The following is a 12,874-nucleotide window of genomic DNA, read 5'->3' as shown; positions in this document are numbered from 1 at the left end:
TTATTACTATTTTGTTTACGAAAATTACGAAAATACTAACTAACCACGTGCATAATAATGTCATAATTTGCTTACGAAGTAGATAGTTGGTGCGTATGTTCTCCATAATTTCCCGCATTATATCAACAAATATTTCCTTTTTCATATTAAATTGGTTGTTTTGTTTTTATAAGCAGCATGTATGATAATTACTCCTGTTCTTGTGAGTTATTGTAATACTACCATTAAGTTTAAACATTTATTGATTATTTTCAATTTCCTCTTGGAAAGACTTCCAAGTCTTGCCGAAATCTTCCGAAAACTACACTATTTCTTTTCTAATGTAAATTCAGTAACCTTCAACAAAAGCGGCGTCTACAGTTATCTACCTAGAGACTTGTTTAAAATTTACTGTTAGCAGTTATTGTTTAAACATCTGCGGCACATAGAAACATCCTAGATTGCATCTAAAGGAAACCCATTCAACTGATTAGACTCACTACTCAAACTATTGTTTACCAAACTATTTCAAACTCTCGCCCACAGATGTGATGTTTCCTCACTCTTTATTTTCAGTTATAACTACTACAACAACCTCTGTTCCTTGGAGCTAACTTGTTATATATCACTTTCAACGAAACCCTTCTGACATCCCTCTTTCTCTTGTCATCCGTTTTGTATTCCTCCTACACTACCCGCTTTACCCAATCCCTCCTGAATGTCAACTCTCAGTATTTCCCTTCTTATGCGCATATTTCCTGCACAAGTCTAGTAGTCATTACATATGTGTGCATTAAATATGTAATGCAGCTGTGTCTTGCACATATTACAATGGTTTAAGGCGGCAAACTGGTAGAATCGTTACCACGCCGTGCGAAATGCTTAGTGACATTTCGTCCGTCTTCATGTTCTAAGTTCAAATTCCGCCGTCATCGACTTTGCCTTTCATCCTTTCAGGGTCGATTAAAAAGGGCACCGGAGTCGATGTAAACGACTTACCCCCTCCCCCGAGCTTGCTGGCCATGTATCAAAATTTGAAATCAATATTTTCAATGATTTAGACTTTTCCTCCATCTCTTGTGCATAGCCTTGCATAAATTTTGAGATTTTTTCAACTAAATATTTTCAGATTCTTTTACTGCCTCTTAAACTTGGTTGGCAAGCTTATCATCCCTGTAGTTTTTTCTGTCGTCTCTGTCAATCCTGTGTTCTGACTTTATTCTTTAGTTTTTCTGTGACATTGATGGCTTCCACTATTATTACATGACTTTTGCAACCCTGTAATTATTGTCATTCACTTTGCTTTTGTAAAACCAGTGCAGTTGTCTCTGCCGTACATATTAGTTGATACTTTAATATCCGTCTCTACTGCTGTTGATTGCTAGTGATCATGGCCTTCATAGTAACTCAGCTATCGCCATCCTGGCATCCCATCAAAGATGCAGGTGTACATAATAAAACTGCTTGTAAGGCTTAAGAAAAATTCTTTTTGCTAGCTTTTGCAAGTTACGGCCTTCACTTCTGGAACTTATTTTCACCAGCAAGAAACAATCAAGGCAGGTGTTATCACCTGACATTTTTTGTGGGGTATTTTCTCTTAGTTCTCAGCTCTAATGTTAGTTTATGTTTAACTTCACAAAACTTGAGTATTCACTCCCCAAGGCCTACATACATATACAACCGTTCTTTTAACACGCAAAGCATTGGGATTTGCACTTACATAGAATGAACTGTTGAGCACATTTTTATGAAAATGAGACCACAATGCACACGTAAAAAATAAAAAAATTGTTAAAATATCTTCTTAGTATATAATGGTGGCAAATTTTACATCATCTGAAAAGTCATTATCTCTTGACAGACATTTCAACAAACACCCATAAATTAAATGCATCTATCAGGGCCACGATCGTGGCCTGTCGAACTGTGCCTGACGGCCACGATTGTAGCTCGTTGTACTTAAATGTATTAAGGTTACTTGTGCTCAGCCTCTCATATCTAACTTATTTCTCTTCAGTCTTTGTAGATCTACTTTCAGTGTCCAAGTTTCATCACCATGTAGCATCATACACATACTCCATTCAGTCTGTCTTTTCTATGGAGAGAGAAATTGCCTTTGTTGTTTAACCCCAGGTCACTCCTAATCAAGCAAACCTATGATCAATACCATTCCAGCTGTGACCATTCTGTCATTTTAGAAGTGTGTGGGAATGCATCTATTCCATTTCAAATGGTGGTGTGTTAGTTTAGGAAAATTTGGTTGCCATTTCTAGCTGGCCGAATGATTACATAGACTTTTACTTCTTGGCTCATATATATATCAAGGCAATACAAAACCTTTTTAATTCCTATAGAGATAAAAAATAAAACTTCTGAACTTCTCCCACTGATTCTTACTCTCTACTTCTATATTTTCCCTCAATCAGTGGTCGGTTACTACTATCTCACTCCTTCCAGAAGTGTCTAGGAAATTGAAATTGAATCCTTGGAGTGGTTCCATTGTTATTGTAATAGAATAATTGATACAATCTACAGAAAGAAGTGATTTTTATTAAGAATAATGTTGTTTTGCCCCAGATTAGTTCTGATTCATTTTTCTTATAAAATATTTTCTGTCTTTTGTATATTAGAGACTACATTGCCCATATGTGTTCTCTTTTTAAAACTGTAGAACATGTCTGAAGAAATTTGGTTGCTGATTCTGGAAGATGAAGCACTTTCATAGAGGTTTCTTCATTGTCTCATAACAGATATTATTTTTTTATTTTTTAAAAAATGATGATGAAAGTTTGCATGTTTTGTTAATGTTACTTAAATATTTGAAGTTGATAGCATCTTACAGAAAACTAATACTTTCTTTCCATATGAAAATAAAAGGACACCACAAATTCTTTGGGAGCTATTATGGAGGCAGTACACATATTCTTAAAAAGCAAACATATCCAAGTACCAATGGAATGGTTAGATGCTTGTATTGATTGGCTTAAGGAAGAACATCAGGTATGTTATATTCATTATCTAAATGTTCATTAGTCTTTTTTGTTTTTAAATTATTTAATCAGAAGAAGCAGTGGTTGGTATACATAAACTTTGAATGTCCTCCTTCACTGATGAAATCAATGTCCAGTTTGCTTGTCTGTAGCTTGATGTTTGCAAGGAAAATGTGTACAGGGAAATAATAATTGTAGAGGGCTGAAGTTCTGAAGATGATTACTTGAGAATCATAAATAAATAGGTACAGGTGTGGTTGTGTGGTTAGAAGCTTGCTTCCCAATCACATGGTTCCTAGTTCAGTCCCACTGCATGGCACCTTGGGCAAGTGTTTTCTACTATAGCCTTGGGCCAACCAAAACCTTGCGAGTAGATTTGGTAGATGGAACTGAGAGAAGCCCATCATATATGTCGTCAGTGGATCATATATCCAAAAAAGAAGCACACTCTTAAAGTTAGAGCAGTAATGTATTTACATGAAGTTAAATATATGTCCGGTCACAGAGTGACCAATGGTTTCACATCCATAATGCTCTTAGCTTTATAGACAACTCATCAGGAAATTCCAGTTTCTGACCCAGGCAAAAAAATAGTGTAGTAGGTGTAAACAACATTTAGTAAACGAATATGACAAAAAAAGGCATTCTGGCGAACAGGGAGTGGAGAGGAGAAAAAACTCTTGGAAAATTCACACAATCAAACTCACAGGATCTGAAAACACCCTGTTACAAAAATGAAAAAAAAATTAGTGCCCTCTCCGCCCCCTCCCCCTGTTCGCCAGTGTGCATTTTTTTTTCATATTCATTTACTACATGTTGTTTTACACCTATTACACTATTTTTCCCCCATTTTTTTGCCTAGATCAGAAACTGGAGTTTGACCCTCATTAGACTCCAATGGCCACCAATATTAGAGTCTGATGAGTTGTCTATAAAGCTAAGCATATTATGGATGCAAAACCACAAGTCACTCTATGACCAGACATATATATATATATAAATATATATATATATATGTGTATGCTGTGTGTCTGTGTTTGCTTCTCACTACCACTTGACAACTGGTGTTGGCATATTCATGTCCCTGTAACTTAGGGGTTTGGCAAAAGAGACCGATAGACTAAACAAACCTAAAAGGAAAAAATAATAAGTACTGTCGTCGATTCATTTGACTAAAATTTCTTCAAGGCAATGCTCCAGCATGGCTGCAGTCTAATGTCTAAAGCAAGTAAAAGATAGAAGATAAATGCAGAAGTTGGAGAGGGGTGAGGCATAATAGGGATGATGATGAAATTTGAGATGAGGGCAGTGGATGGTCTTGGACAAGTTCAAAGATACCATGATGTCATCATGGAAGATGATATCAACAATGAGTTGATATAGATTTCCTCAATGCAGGACGACAGGTATTTGAACAGTGGAGTTGTTCAAAATGTGGAAGAGACAAAAGACTAATTTTGAAGAATACCTCATAAACACTAGGTATTGATGTTTTTGCTTTTGGTGAATGTGATTAAGACAGCATTTTTTTTTTTAAATGTGTTCAGTTTCATTTATGGTGAGCCAGAATGTGATCAGATAAAAATACTCCCCCACAGAACTTTGTTGCTGCTAACTGGTGTAGGTGCATTACACCTCTTGACAGCAGGTAAAGAAGCTGGCTTTACAGATATAGAAAGTGTTACACATTAAGGTTCAGACACGTGACCTCATTTCTTCCTTTTTTTCTGCACTGACATGCAAGCTATGAGAAAGTAACTTGACTGGCTCTATCTTATGCCACAGGCCAGCTTGCAGAAGACCATGGCTTTTACACACCAACCATTTTATTTATCATTCCATATATGTGTGGCCACAATAAACGTGTTTAAAGTTACAACCTTGCTTGTATATGTTTTACATCTGTTTTTACTACCAGAGAGATTACAGCCTTCTGAGAGTCATATTAGGTGGCTCAGTGACGACTTACAACATCTAAAATGGTGACCCGACGTGAACACAGACTTCTAAAATGGTGAACACCAGCAGAATACAGACTAGTGAATATGTATTCCCTTTTCTCCTTCGTGACTTTGGTTATGCAACCAAATTGCCTCTCGTCATATAGGAACACCACTGTCTTGTCACCATATTGTCTTCTTCACCAGGAAAATTTTGGTGCTATTTTCAAGCGGGAAACTGCAAATCATTTTTCCTTGGGTTGTAACTCAATTTACAACTTGGTCATTTGAAGACACGGCATTACAGAGAATTTTGTTCTTGTTTATAAAAATGCAAAAAGTTATTCAGAATTTTCTCCAGAATTCACATGAACAGAAAATTTTCCTCCGTACCAAGCATCAGTTTCTTTCTCTCAACCACCTGGATTATCCACTCGTTGGCCATAATTTGTTCCTTATCAAATGGCAAGGATTTCTTCTATTTTCATCCTCTGCTATTGAAGAAAAATCTTCCTAGTTTGCTGCTCGTCATGTCTTCTTTCAACAAGGGTGTTTTGATTGCTATTTCTAATGGTGTTTCTTCAACCAGCTTGTTCTTCGTGCTGTTCCCTTTCTATTATCATCCAAGATGAGTCATTTTCCTTTGCTTCAATATCATGGAGATACTAATATATAGTTTTCACAACTGGAATCGTTCTTCATTTCTTCTAACATTCAGTTGGCCCAGAGCAAACTCCACATCATTCTTGCTGGCATTCCTTCTCCCCTTGCACTTGCAGTGCGAGATATGATAACAGAAATGCCATCGGATATGACCTACGAAACCTTCAAAGCTGAGGTTCTCCAGTGTAACTCTCCCTCGCTTGAGAGTAAATTTCGCACACTCTTGCAGGATGAGCATCTCAGGGACCCCCCCTCCCAGTTTTTGTGATGAATCCAAGAGTTGTCTGATAGCTAATATGAGGGATGACTATTTTTCTTGAGGATGCCTTCTAATGTCCAGTCGATTTTAGCTCCTGTAATAGAACACAAGGCCTTTGAACCAACTTGCCACCTCCGCAGACAAGATTATGGAATTTTCTAGCTCACCATCCTCCGCAGATAACCTTGTCGCTTCTTCATCTTCCTCTTGAGATTCTACTTCTGCTCCAGTTGACATCTTGCGGGCTATCGCAGAACTGACCCATCAGGTTTCATGCATGTGTAGGAACTATTCGTCTTCAAGGGATTATTCCGCAGGAAGGACCAGGTGCCGTTCCTTCTTGCGCATACATGCACTTCCTGTTCCCTCAGTCTGCTGGTACCACAGTAAGTTCAAGGACCAGGTCTAGAAATGTACACAGCCCTGCTCCTACTCTTCTCAGGGAAATTAGACAGGGAGACACTGGACACATCAGGCGTCTCCCCCATCAATTGACCCTATCATGCATTCTTTATAAGAGACGCCAATTCTTCAAAGTCCTTTATAGTGGATATGGGTGCCAGCTTAAGTATTTGACCTCGACGGTTTACCTCCACCACTCCTGGTCTTTCTGATATCCCTCTCTATGCAGTGAATCACTCCGCTGTCAAGACCTATGGACTAATATCCCTCACCCTAGATTTGTCACTCTGTAGGGATTTCAAGTGGATCTTTGTCATTGCAGACTTGTTCTATCCTATTCTTGGTTATGGATGATTATACACTCATCTTTCTAGTGGCCATCATCATCAGCAGCATATAATGTTTATTTTCTATGCTGGCATGGGTTGGACAGTTTAACAGGATCTGGGGAGCTAAAGAGCTGCACCAGTCTCCATTGTCAGTTTTGGCATGGTTTCTATGGCTGGATGCCTTTCCTAATGCCAACTATTTTACAGAGTGCATTGTGTACTTTTTATGTGGCAACAACACCTGAAGAATCACCAAGTAACTTGCAAGACAAAGACACCTGACTTGGAAGGGGAATAGTATTGAAGGAGGTGAATTTGTGCCAGGTGAGAGCTTCAAATATAATAGAGTTATAGAAATAGGTGTTTTGCTATAGAGAAGATATTTGGTTACTCCAAATATCAGGATAAAATGCTCAAACAAATGATGGACTGATGTACATATTGCAGAGAAACAAAGGAAAGCATGCTTTCTCTTGCAGCAGTTATAATAGTTGTGTTCCTGAAGGAGTGATATTTTCAGAAGTTATCAGAATGATGATCTGCAGTGGACTACAATGATAGGAATGTTGTTGCATTAGTTAACCCTTTTGTTACCAACCCGGCCAAAACCGGCTCTGGCTCTGTAGTAGAAATGTCTTGTTTTCATAAGTTTTTCATTAAACTATACCACCAAACCTTAGTTGCAATTTATGTTCCTAACACTCGCTTAATGATAATTAAATTATTTTACTAAATTCTTTGTTATATTTAAAATAATTGAAAGAAACACAGAGCATCTCAAAATAAATACAGTAACGAAAGGGTTAAACACATAATTCTACTTTCAGTTTGACATCAAAATTTCTTGTGTTATGTGGTTAGCAGTAGGAGGAATATATCCAGCTGTAAAATCTGTGTTTGCAACAGAATCCATCTGAATCCTGTTATGTTCTGTTGATTTAAGTACATACAAATCATTCTTCTTAAACACAATCTATTTGGAATCATCTTCCAGGAGAATTCATATAAAAATCAAATAAATTGAATCAAACTAATGTATCTCCTTGGTTACTAGAGTATATGCATTTCCAAAAGCATTTTTAATAGTTATTTTTTGGCCTTTGTAGTTAGCTCAAAGCCCTTTATATTTTGTATGTCTAATATTTAGGATTCTGTGGTTTGTTTTATTCAAATTTTGACAAATGTAAAATATTTAAATTTAATTTCGGATATCAGTTTGTGGTATTAATATTTTTTTCTTGGTTATCTTTTCAGGGTTCTACATTAAGTGCCGACCAACTTAAAAGTTTGGTGTATGAACAGTGGTTAGCTGCTGACCTAACTGAGCTTGGATCTCAATGTTTACCACAACAAACTGCTACTTCCAATAAGTTTTTTCTCTCTGGATTTTATTGTTTACAGGTGAAGTATTATTGTAATATTTTGTTCTCTCTCTCTCACTCTCTTTCTTTCTCTCTCTCTCTCAAGGAATTTAGTGTATAGGTAGGAGTTTTCCAGGGATCGGTTCTCAGCCCTGTCTTGTTTATCATAGCCTTCCAGGCCACAACAGAGGAATTTAAGACAAGCTGCTCTTGGAAGCTTCTCTACACTGATGACTTTGTTCTTATTGCTGAATTACTACCAGAACTAGAGAATAAATTTCACTGTGTAAGCAATGTCTGGAATCAAAGGGCCTTAGAGTTAATTTAGCAAAGATCAAAGTCTGAGTAAGTAGGAAGACAGACAAATTACTGATCCCTTAGGAAAATGGCTCTGCTTGATAAATTCTACTAAATTCTTTGTTATTTTCAAAATTAATTGAAACAAAAGCAGTGTATTTCATTGAAAATATGGTAAAACAAGGTCAAATTATTTTATATTGTTCATGTTGTTTAGTCTTGTCAGCTTTGACTGAGACTGACAAAGGCATTCTAGTTGTGACCGTTGCATCTTTTTTGTACATCAAGGGCTTGATTGTTCAAAGAGTCCTTTGACGGAAGGGTGTGATTTGTGGAGATTTTGCTGTTATTTCTAGTATGTCAGATGGGCATGTAAAAGTTACTTTGTTCACTTATTTTATTATTTGAGCAGTGAGAGTCTCAAACAAGTTGAATTGTACCTTGGAGCCCAAATCTCTGATGAAGCCACTTGTAAAGAAGAAATTAGGACACATAGCAAGGGTGTCTATGAAAAAACTTTACATTTGGATCAGCAATAGTGTCCTAACCAAGTTAAAAACAAGGCTAGTGTGTTCTACAGTTCTATATACCAGAGATGAGGAATTATGTACATTATTTACATTCGACAGATATTTGTCCTCATCTTGTTTGTTTTTAACACAACATTTCAGCTGATATACCCTCCAGCCTTCTTCAGGTGTCTTGGGGAAATTTCAGGTGTTTTGGGGTAATTTCAGGTGTCTTGGGGAAAATACCTTAGGAATGAGAACCCAGGTTTGAAATTTCCCCAAAACACCTGATGATGGCTGGAGGGTATATCAGCCAAAATGTTGTGTTAACAACAAAAATAAGATGAGGACAAATATCCATTGAATGTAAATAAGGCTAGTGTGAGTACTTATGTGGCCAATAGGCATTTATGGTTGTAAATGTGGCTTCTAGACAAATCTGAAAAGAACATAATCAATGCATATGAATGTTACAAGTCTCATACAAGAATCATTGAACAAATGAATGGGTGTTACAACAAATGGGTGAAAGACAACTCCTGAACATTGTGAAAAAACGAAAGCTCATCTACGAGGTGGTATCAAAAAGTTCCTTGACTAGTTATGTTTAATAAAAAATAACTAATTTACTTAAGTTGTAACATCATCTCCTTTGAAATAGTCACTCTGTGCAGCAACACACTAGTCCCAGTGTTCCTGCCACTTTTGGAATCTGATCTGGAAGTCATTTTACATAAGCAAGTCGAAGACCTCCTGTGATTTGTTCTTGATCTCAACAATGGTGTAAAAATGGCAGCCTTTGAGCTGCATTTTCATCTTGGGGAACAGATGGAAGTATGTAGGTGCTAAATCTGGTGATAGGGTGGGGGCGAGAAACTCATGAGTGAGGTGAGCTCAGTAACAGAGCATTGTTGTGAAGAATCCAATTCTACATGCTCCACAGATCCAGTTGCTTTCACCAAATGTCCTCAAACACTTCAAAACATTGCAATAGATCTCTTGATTGACAATCTGGCCCTGGGGAATGAGTTCTTGATACAATACCACAGATGTCAAAAAAAGCAATGAGCATGCTCTTGATTGAGCTATGACTCTGTCTTGCACCCGTGCCACTCGAAACTTTGTGTGCGACCCATTGCATCATTGCCATAAGCTTACTGAAACATGCTCAATGTTTCTGTAGCAGACTTCCCAAGTTTAATGCAAAAATTTCACTTTGGTACTTTGTTCCAATTTCCTGTCCCTGACAAAAATCATAGACTACAACATACACGCGATTACAAAAACACAAATTTCTCAACTGGCAAAGTAAACACAGTGGTGTCACTCAGCACTCTGCCTCATGAAGGTCACTTGTTAGCTCTCACTGTTGGTGCACTGTAGAACCAGTTCAGGAATATTTAGATGCCACTTTGTGTTACGGCCATATTCAAAGAAGCAGAGGTTTGGAAAACATTATCATGGAATGAAGAGTAGAGGATAGTTGATCAAGAGGCAGACAAAGAATGCTGTGGATGGACAATAGCAAGAGATGTTTGGACAAGAATGGCAAGGCAGCTGGAGAACTTAATTGAGAAAACTTCCATTGTAGTGTCATAAATGTGCTACACGTGTACAGTACATGATGACAAATCACTTTATAGTTTTAACCTGCTTTCCTTCTTATTTATAGTTAACAGAACAATTTTAGTAAGGCAATTGAAAGCCCACTACTAGTCTTCTTACTGAAAGTTTTCTAGAAATCTAGGATCTATTAGACCTCAATATTATGGCTCTTCTATTATGGCCAAAATATGGCTATAATAGATGAACTTTTGTTTTTTCAGACTGTTCCAGAGTTGTCTTTTACCTACTTGTTGTAACATCCATTCATTAGTCCGATGGTTCTTGTGAGAGACTTGCAACATTCTCCTCTACACCCACATTTCAAATGCGTTGATTATGTTCACTTCAAACTTGTTCAGAGTTCGTGCTTCACAACCATAAATACCTATTGACCAAATGAACACTAACGCTAGCTGTCTTTTTAACTTAGTTGGGACACATTTTGACAATGGCATTTGATAAAATGTCTTTGTCTTTTTCTACATTCAGGACTATATGTTTCTAATGTTTCCTCTCTTTAAGACAGGAAAGTGTCATTTGAGAGATTTAACTACTAAGTATTGCATTTCAAGCAGTCATACAGAGGCTTCTTCCTTGGCTCTTAACCCTTTCATTTCCAACCTGGCTGAAACTGGCTCTGGTTCTGAGTACAAATGTCTTGTTTTCATAAGTTTTGAATTAAAATCTTCCACCAAACCTTAGTCACAATTTATATTCCTAACACTAACTGAAGGATAACTAAGTTATTTTACTAAATTCTTTGTTATATTTGAAGTAATTGAAAGAAACATTGAACATCTCAAAATAAATACAGTAATGAAAAGGTTAATGTAGATAATTTGTGTCAAGGAATGAACTTTTGAATGTAAACATCAATAAAGCTTCATTCATGTAAACAGTTTAATTTTGTAATTTCTAGGAATTCTTTATTTTACTTTGGATAAATTATGAAGTTTTGTTTCCCTTTTTTAAATTTTTCATTGCAGGTAAATAATATTATAGATATTAGTACATCCTATTACACTCAACACTCAAAGTTAAAAGGAACAGACTTCTCAAACAGTCTAATATCAGCTGAAAATCCCAAACAATATACGGTAAATCTATTTTTTTTGTCATTCTTTCTAATATTTCTTAAATTTTTCTTTCACTATTTCTGTTACTCTTTTAAAAACATAACAGCTTATTTATTTATAAAGTGCATTTTAAAGATAATCTTTCTTAATGTGTATGATGATCAGTACTTTTATAGTTTTAAAGAGACTATTTAATATGACTAAGTCAAACTGGCGGTATTTGAACCTAAAACATAAAGACAGGCAAAATGTCACTAAGTATTTTGCCTGGCATGCTAATGATTCTGCCAGCTTGCCATGAACTAAGTGAATGTGAATGGTTCAGTGGTTAGAGCATCAGGCTCACAATCACGAGGTAGTGAATTCAAATCCCAGACTGGTCTGTGTGTTATGTTTTTGAGCAAGACATTTTATTTCATGTTGCTCCATTTCACTTGGCTGTAGAAATGAGTTGCGATGTCACTGGTGCCAAGCTGTATTGGCCTTTGCCTTTCTCTTGGATAACATCGGTGGCATGTAGAGGGGAGGTTGGTATGCATGGGCACCTACTGGTCTTCCATAAACAACCTTGCCTGGAGTTGTGCCTTGGAGGGGAACTTCCTAGGTGCAATCTTATAATCATTCCCTTGGTCATTCAATATGAAGGAATCTCTAGTGCAATATTTAAAATCTATACCTGAAATTACTAGTAGCTGATTATATGTCTCTATAAAAGAATGTTACTTTTCACTAAAATTTTATTAATTTTATTAATTTTTGAATTTAGTAAATGAAGACACAAAAAAATATAAACATAAAGGTGGTGGGTGGCTGAATTGGTAGAGCATTGGACAAAGTACCTTGTGGTATTTAGTTTGCCTCCCTTAATGTTCTGAATTCAAATCCTTTCCAAGTTAACTTTACTTTCCATGCTTCTGAGTTTGATAAAATAACTACTAGTGTAAAATTAGTTTTAAAGTTTGGCACAAGGCCAGCAAATTTGGGAGAGGGAGTAAATTGATTACACTGATCCCAGTGTTCAACTGGTACTTATGTTGACCCTGAAAGGATGAAGGGCAAATTCAACACCAGCAGCATTGGAACCTTGAATGTAAAGATAGACAAAATGTCGCTAAGCATTTTGCCTGGCGTGCTAATGATTCTGCCAGCTTGCCATGAAATATTGAGGTTGATATAACTAATAATTCTCTTAAAGGCTGTGTGTTCCATCATGACCATGGTTGAATTAATGAAACCAGTAAAACATCATCATCATCGTTTAACATCCGCTTTCCATGCTGGCATGGATGGGAAGGTTTGACAATAGCTGGCCAGGCTGAAGCCTGCACCAGACTTCTGTAACTGTTTTGACAAGAATTTTACAGCTGGATGCTCTTCTTGACACCAACCACTCAGCAGAGTGGACTTAGTGCTTTTTATGTGGTACAAGCACAGGCAAGGTACAGTGTGGACTGGATGCTTTTA

General features: G+C 36.8%; 1 protein-coding gene across 6 annotated transcripts in view; it reads left to right on the top strand.

Moving 5' to 3' along the window:
- The window catches only part of LOC115210355 (recQ-mediated genome instability protein 1), a 59,282-nt gene that overhangs the window by 2,395 nt on the left and 44,013 nt on the right, over positions 1–12,874 (top strand). The window contains exons 1-4 of one of the 6 annotated variants that reach the window (XM_029778905.2): positions 39–202; positions 2,857–2,979; positions 7,817–7,963; positions 11,321–11,431. In XM_029778905.2, coding sequence (XP_029634765.1) covers positions 182–202; positions 2,857–2,979; positions 7,817–7,963; positions 11,321–11,431 — 402 coding nt within the window. In that variant the 5' untranslated portion in view covers positions 39–181. Of the gene's footprint in view, positions 1–38; positions 203–261; positions 453–2,852; positions 2,980–7,816; positions 7,964–11,320; positions 11,432–12,874 lie in introns of those variants that run through there. The other 5 variants (XM_036502104.1, XM_036502105.1, XM_029778907.2 and 2 more) reach the window with 5 other exon arrangements.

This window comes from Octopus sinensis, linkage group LG4 (assembly GCF_006345805.1).
Source record: "Octopus sinensis linkage group LG4, ASM634580v1, whole genome shotgun sequence".
In the NCBI taxonomy this organism is placed as follows: domain Eukaryota; kingdom Metazoa; phylum Mollusca; class Cephalopoda; order Octopoda; family Octopodidae; genus Octopus; species Octopus sinensis.
This window is presented reverse-complemented; position numbering and strand designations above follow the sequence as displayed.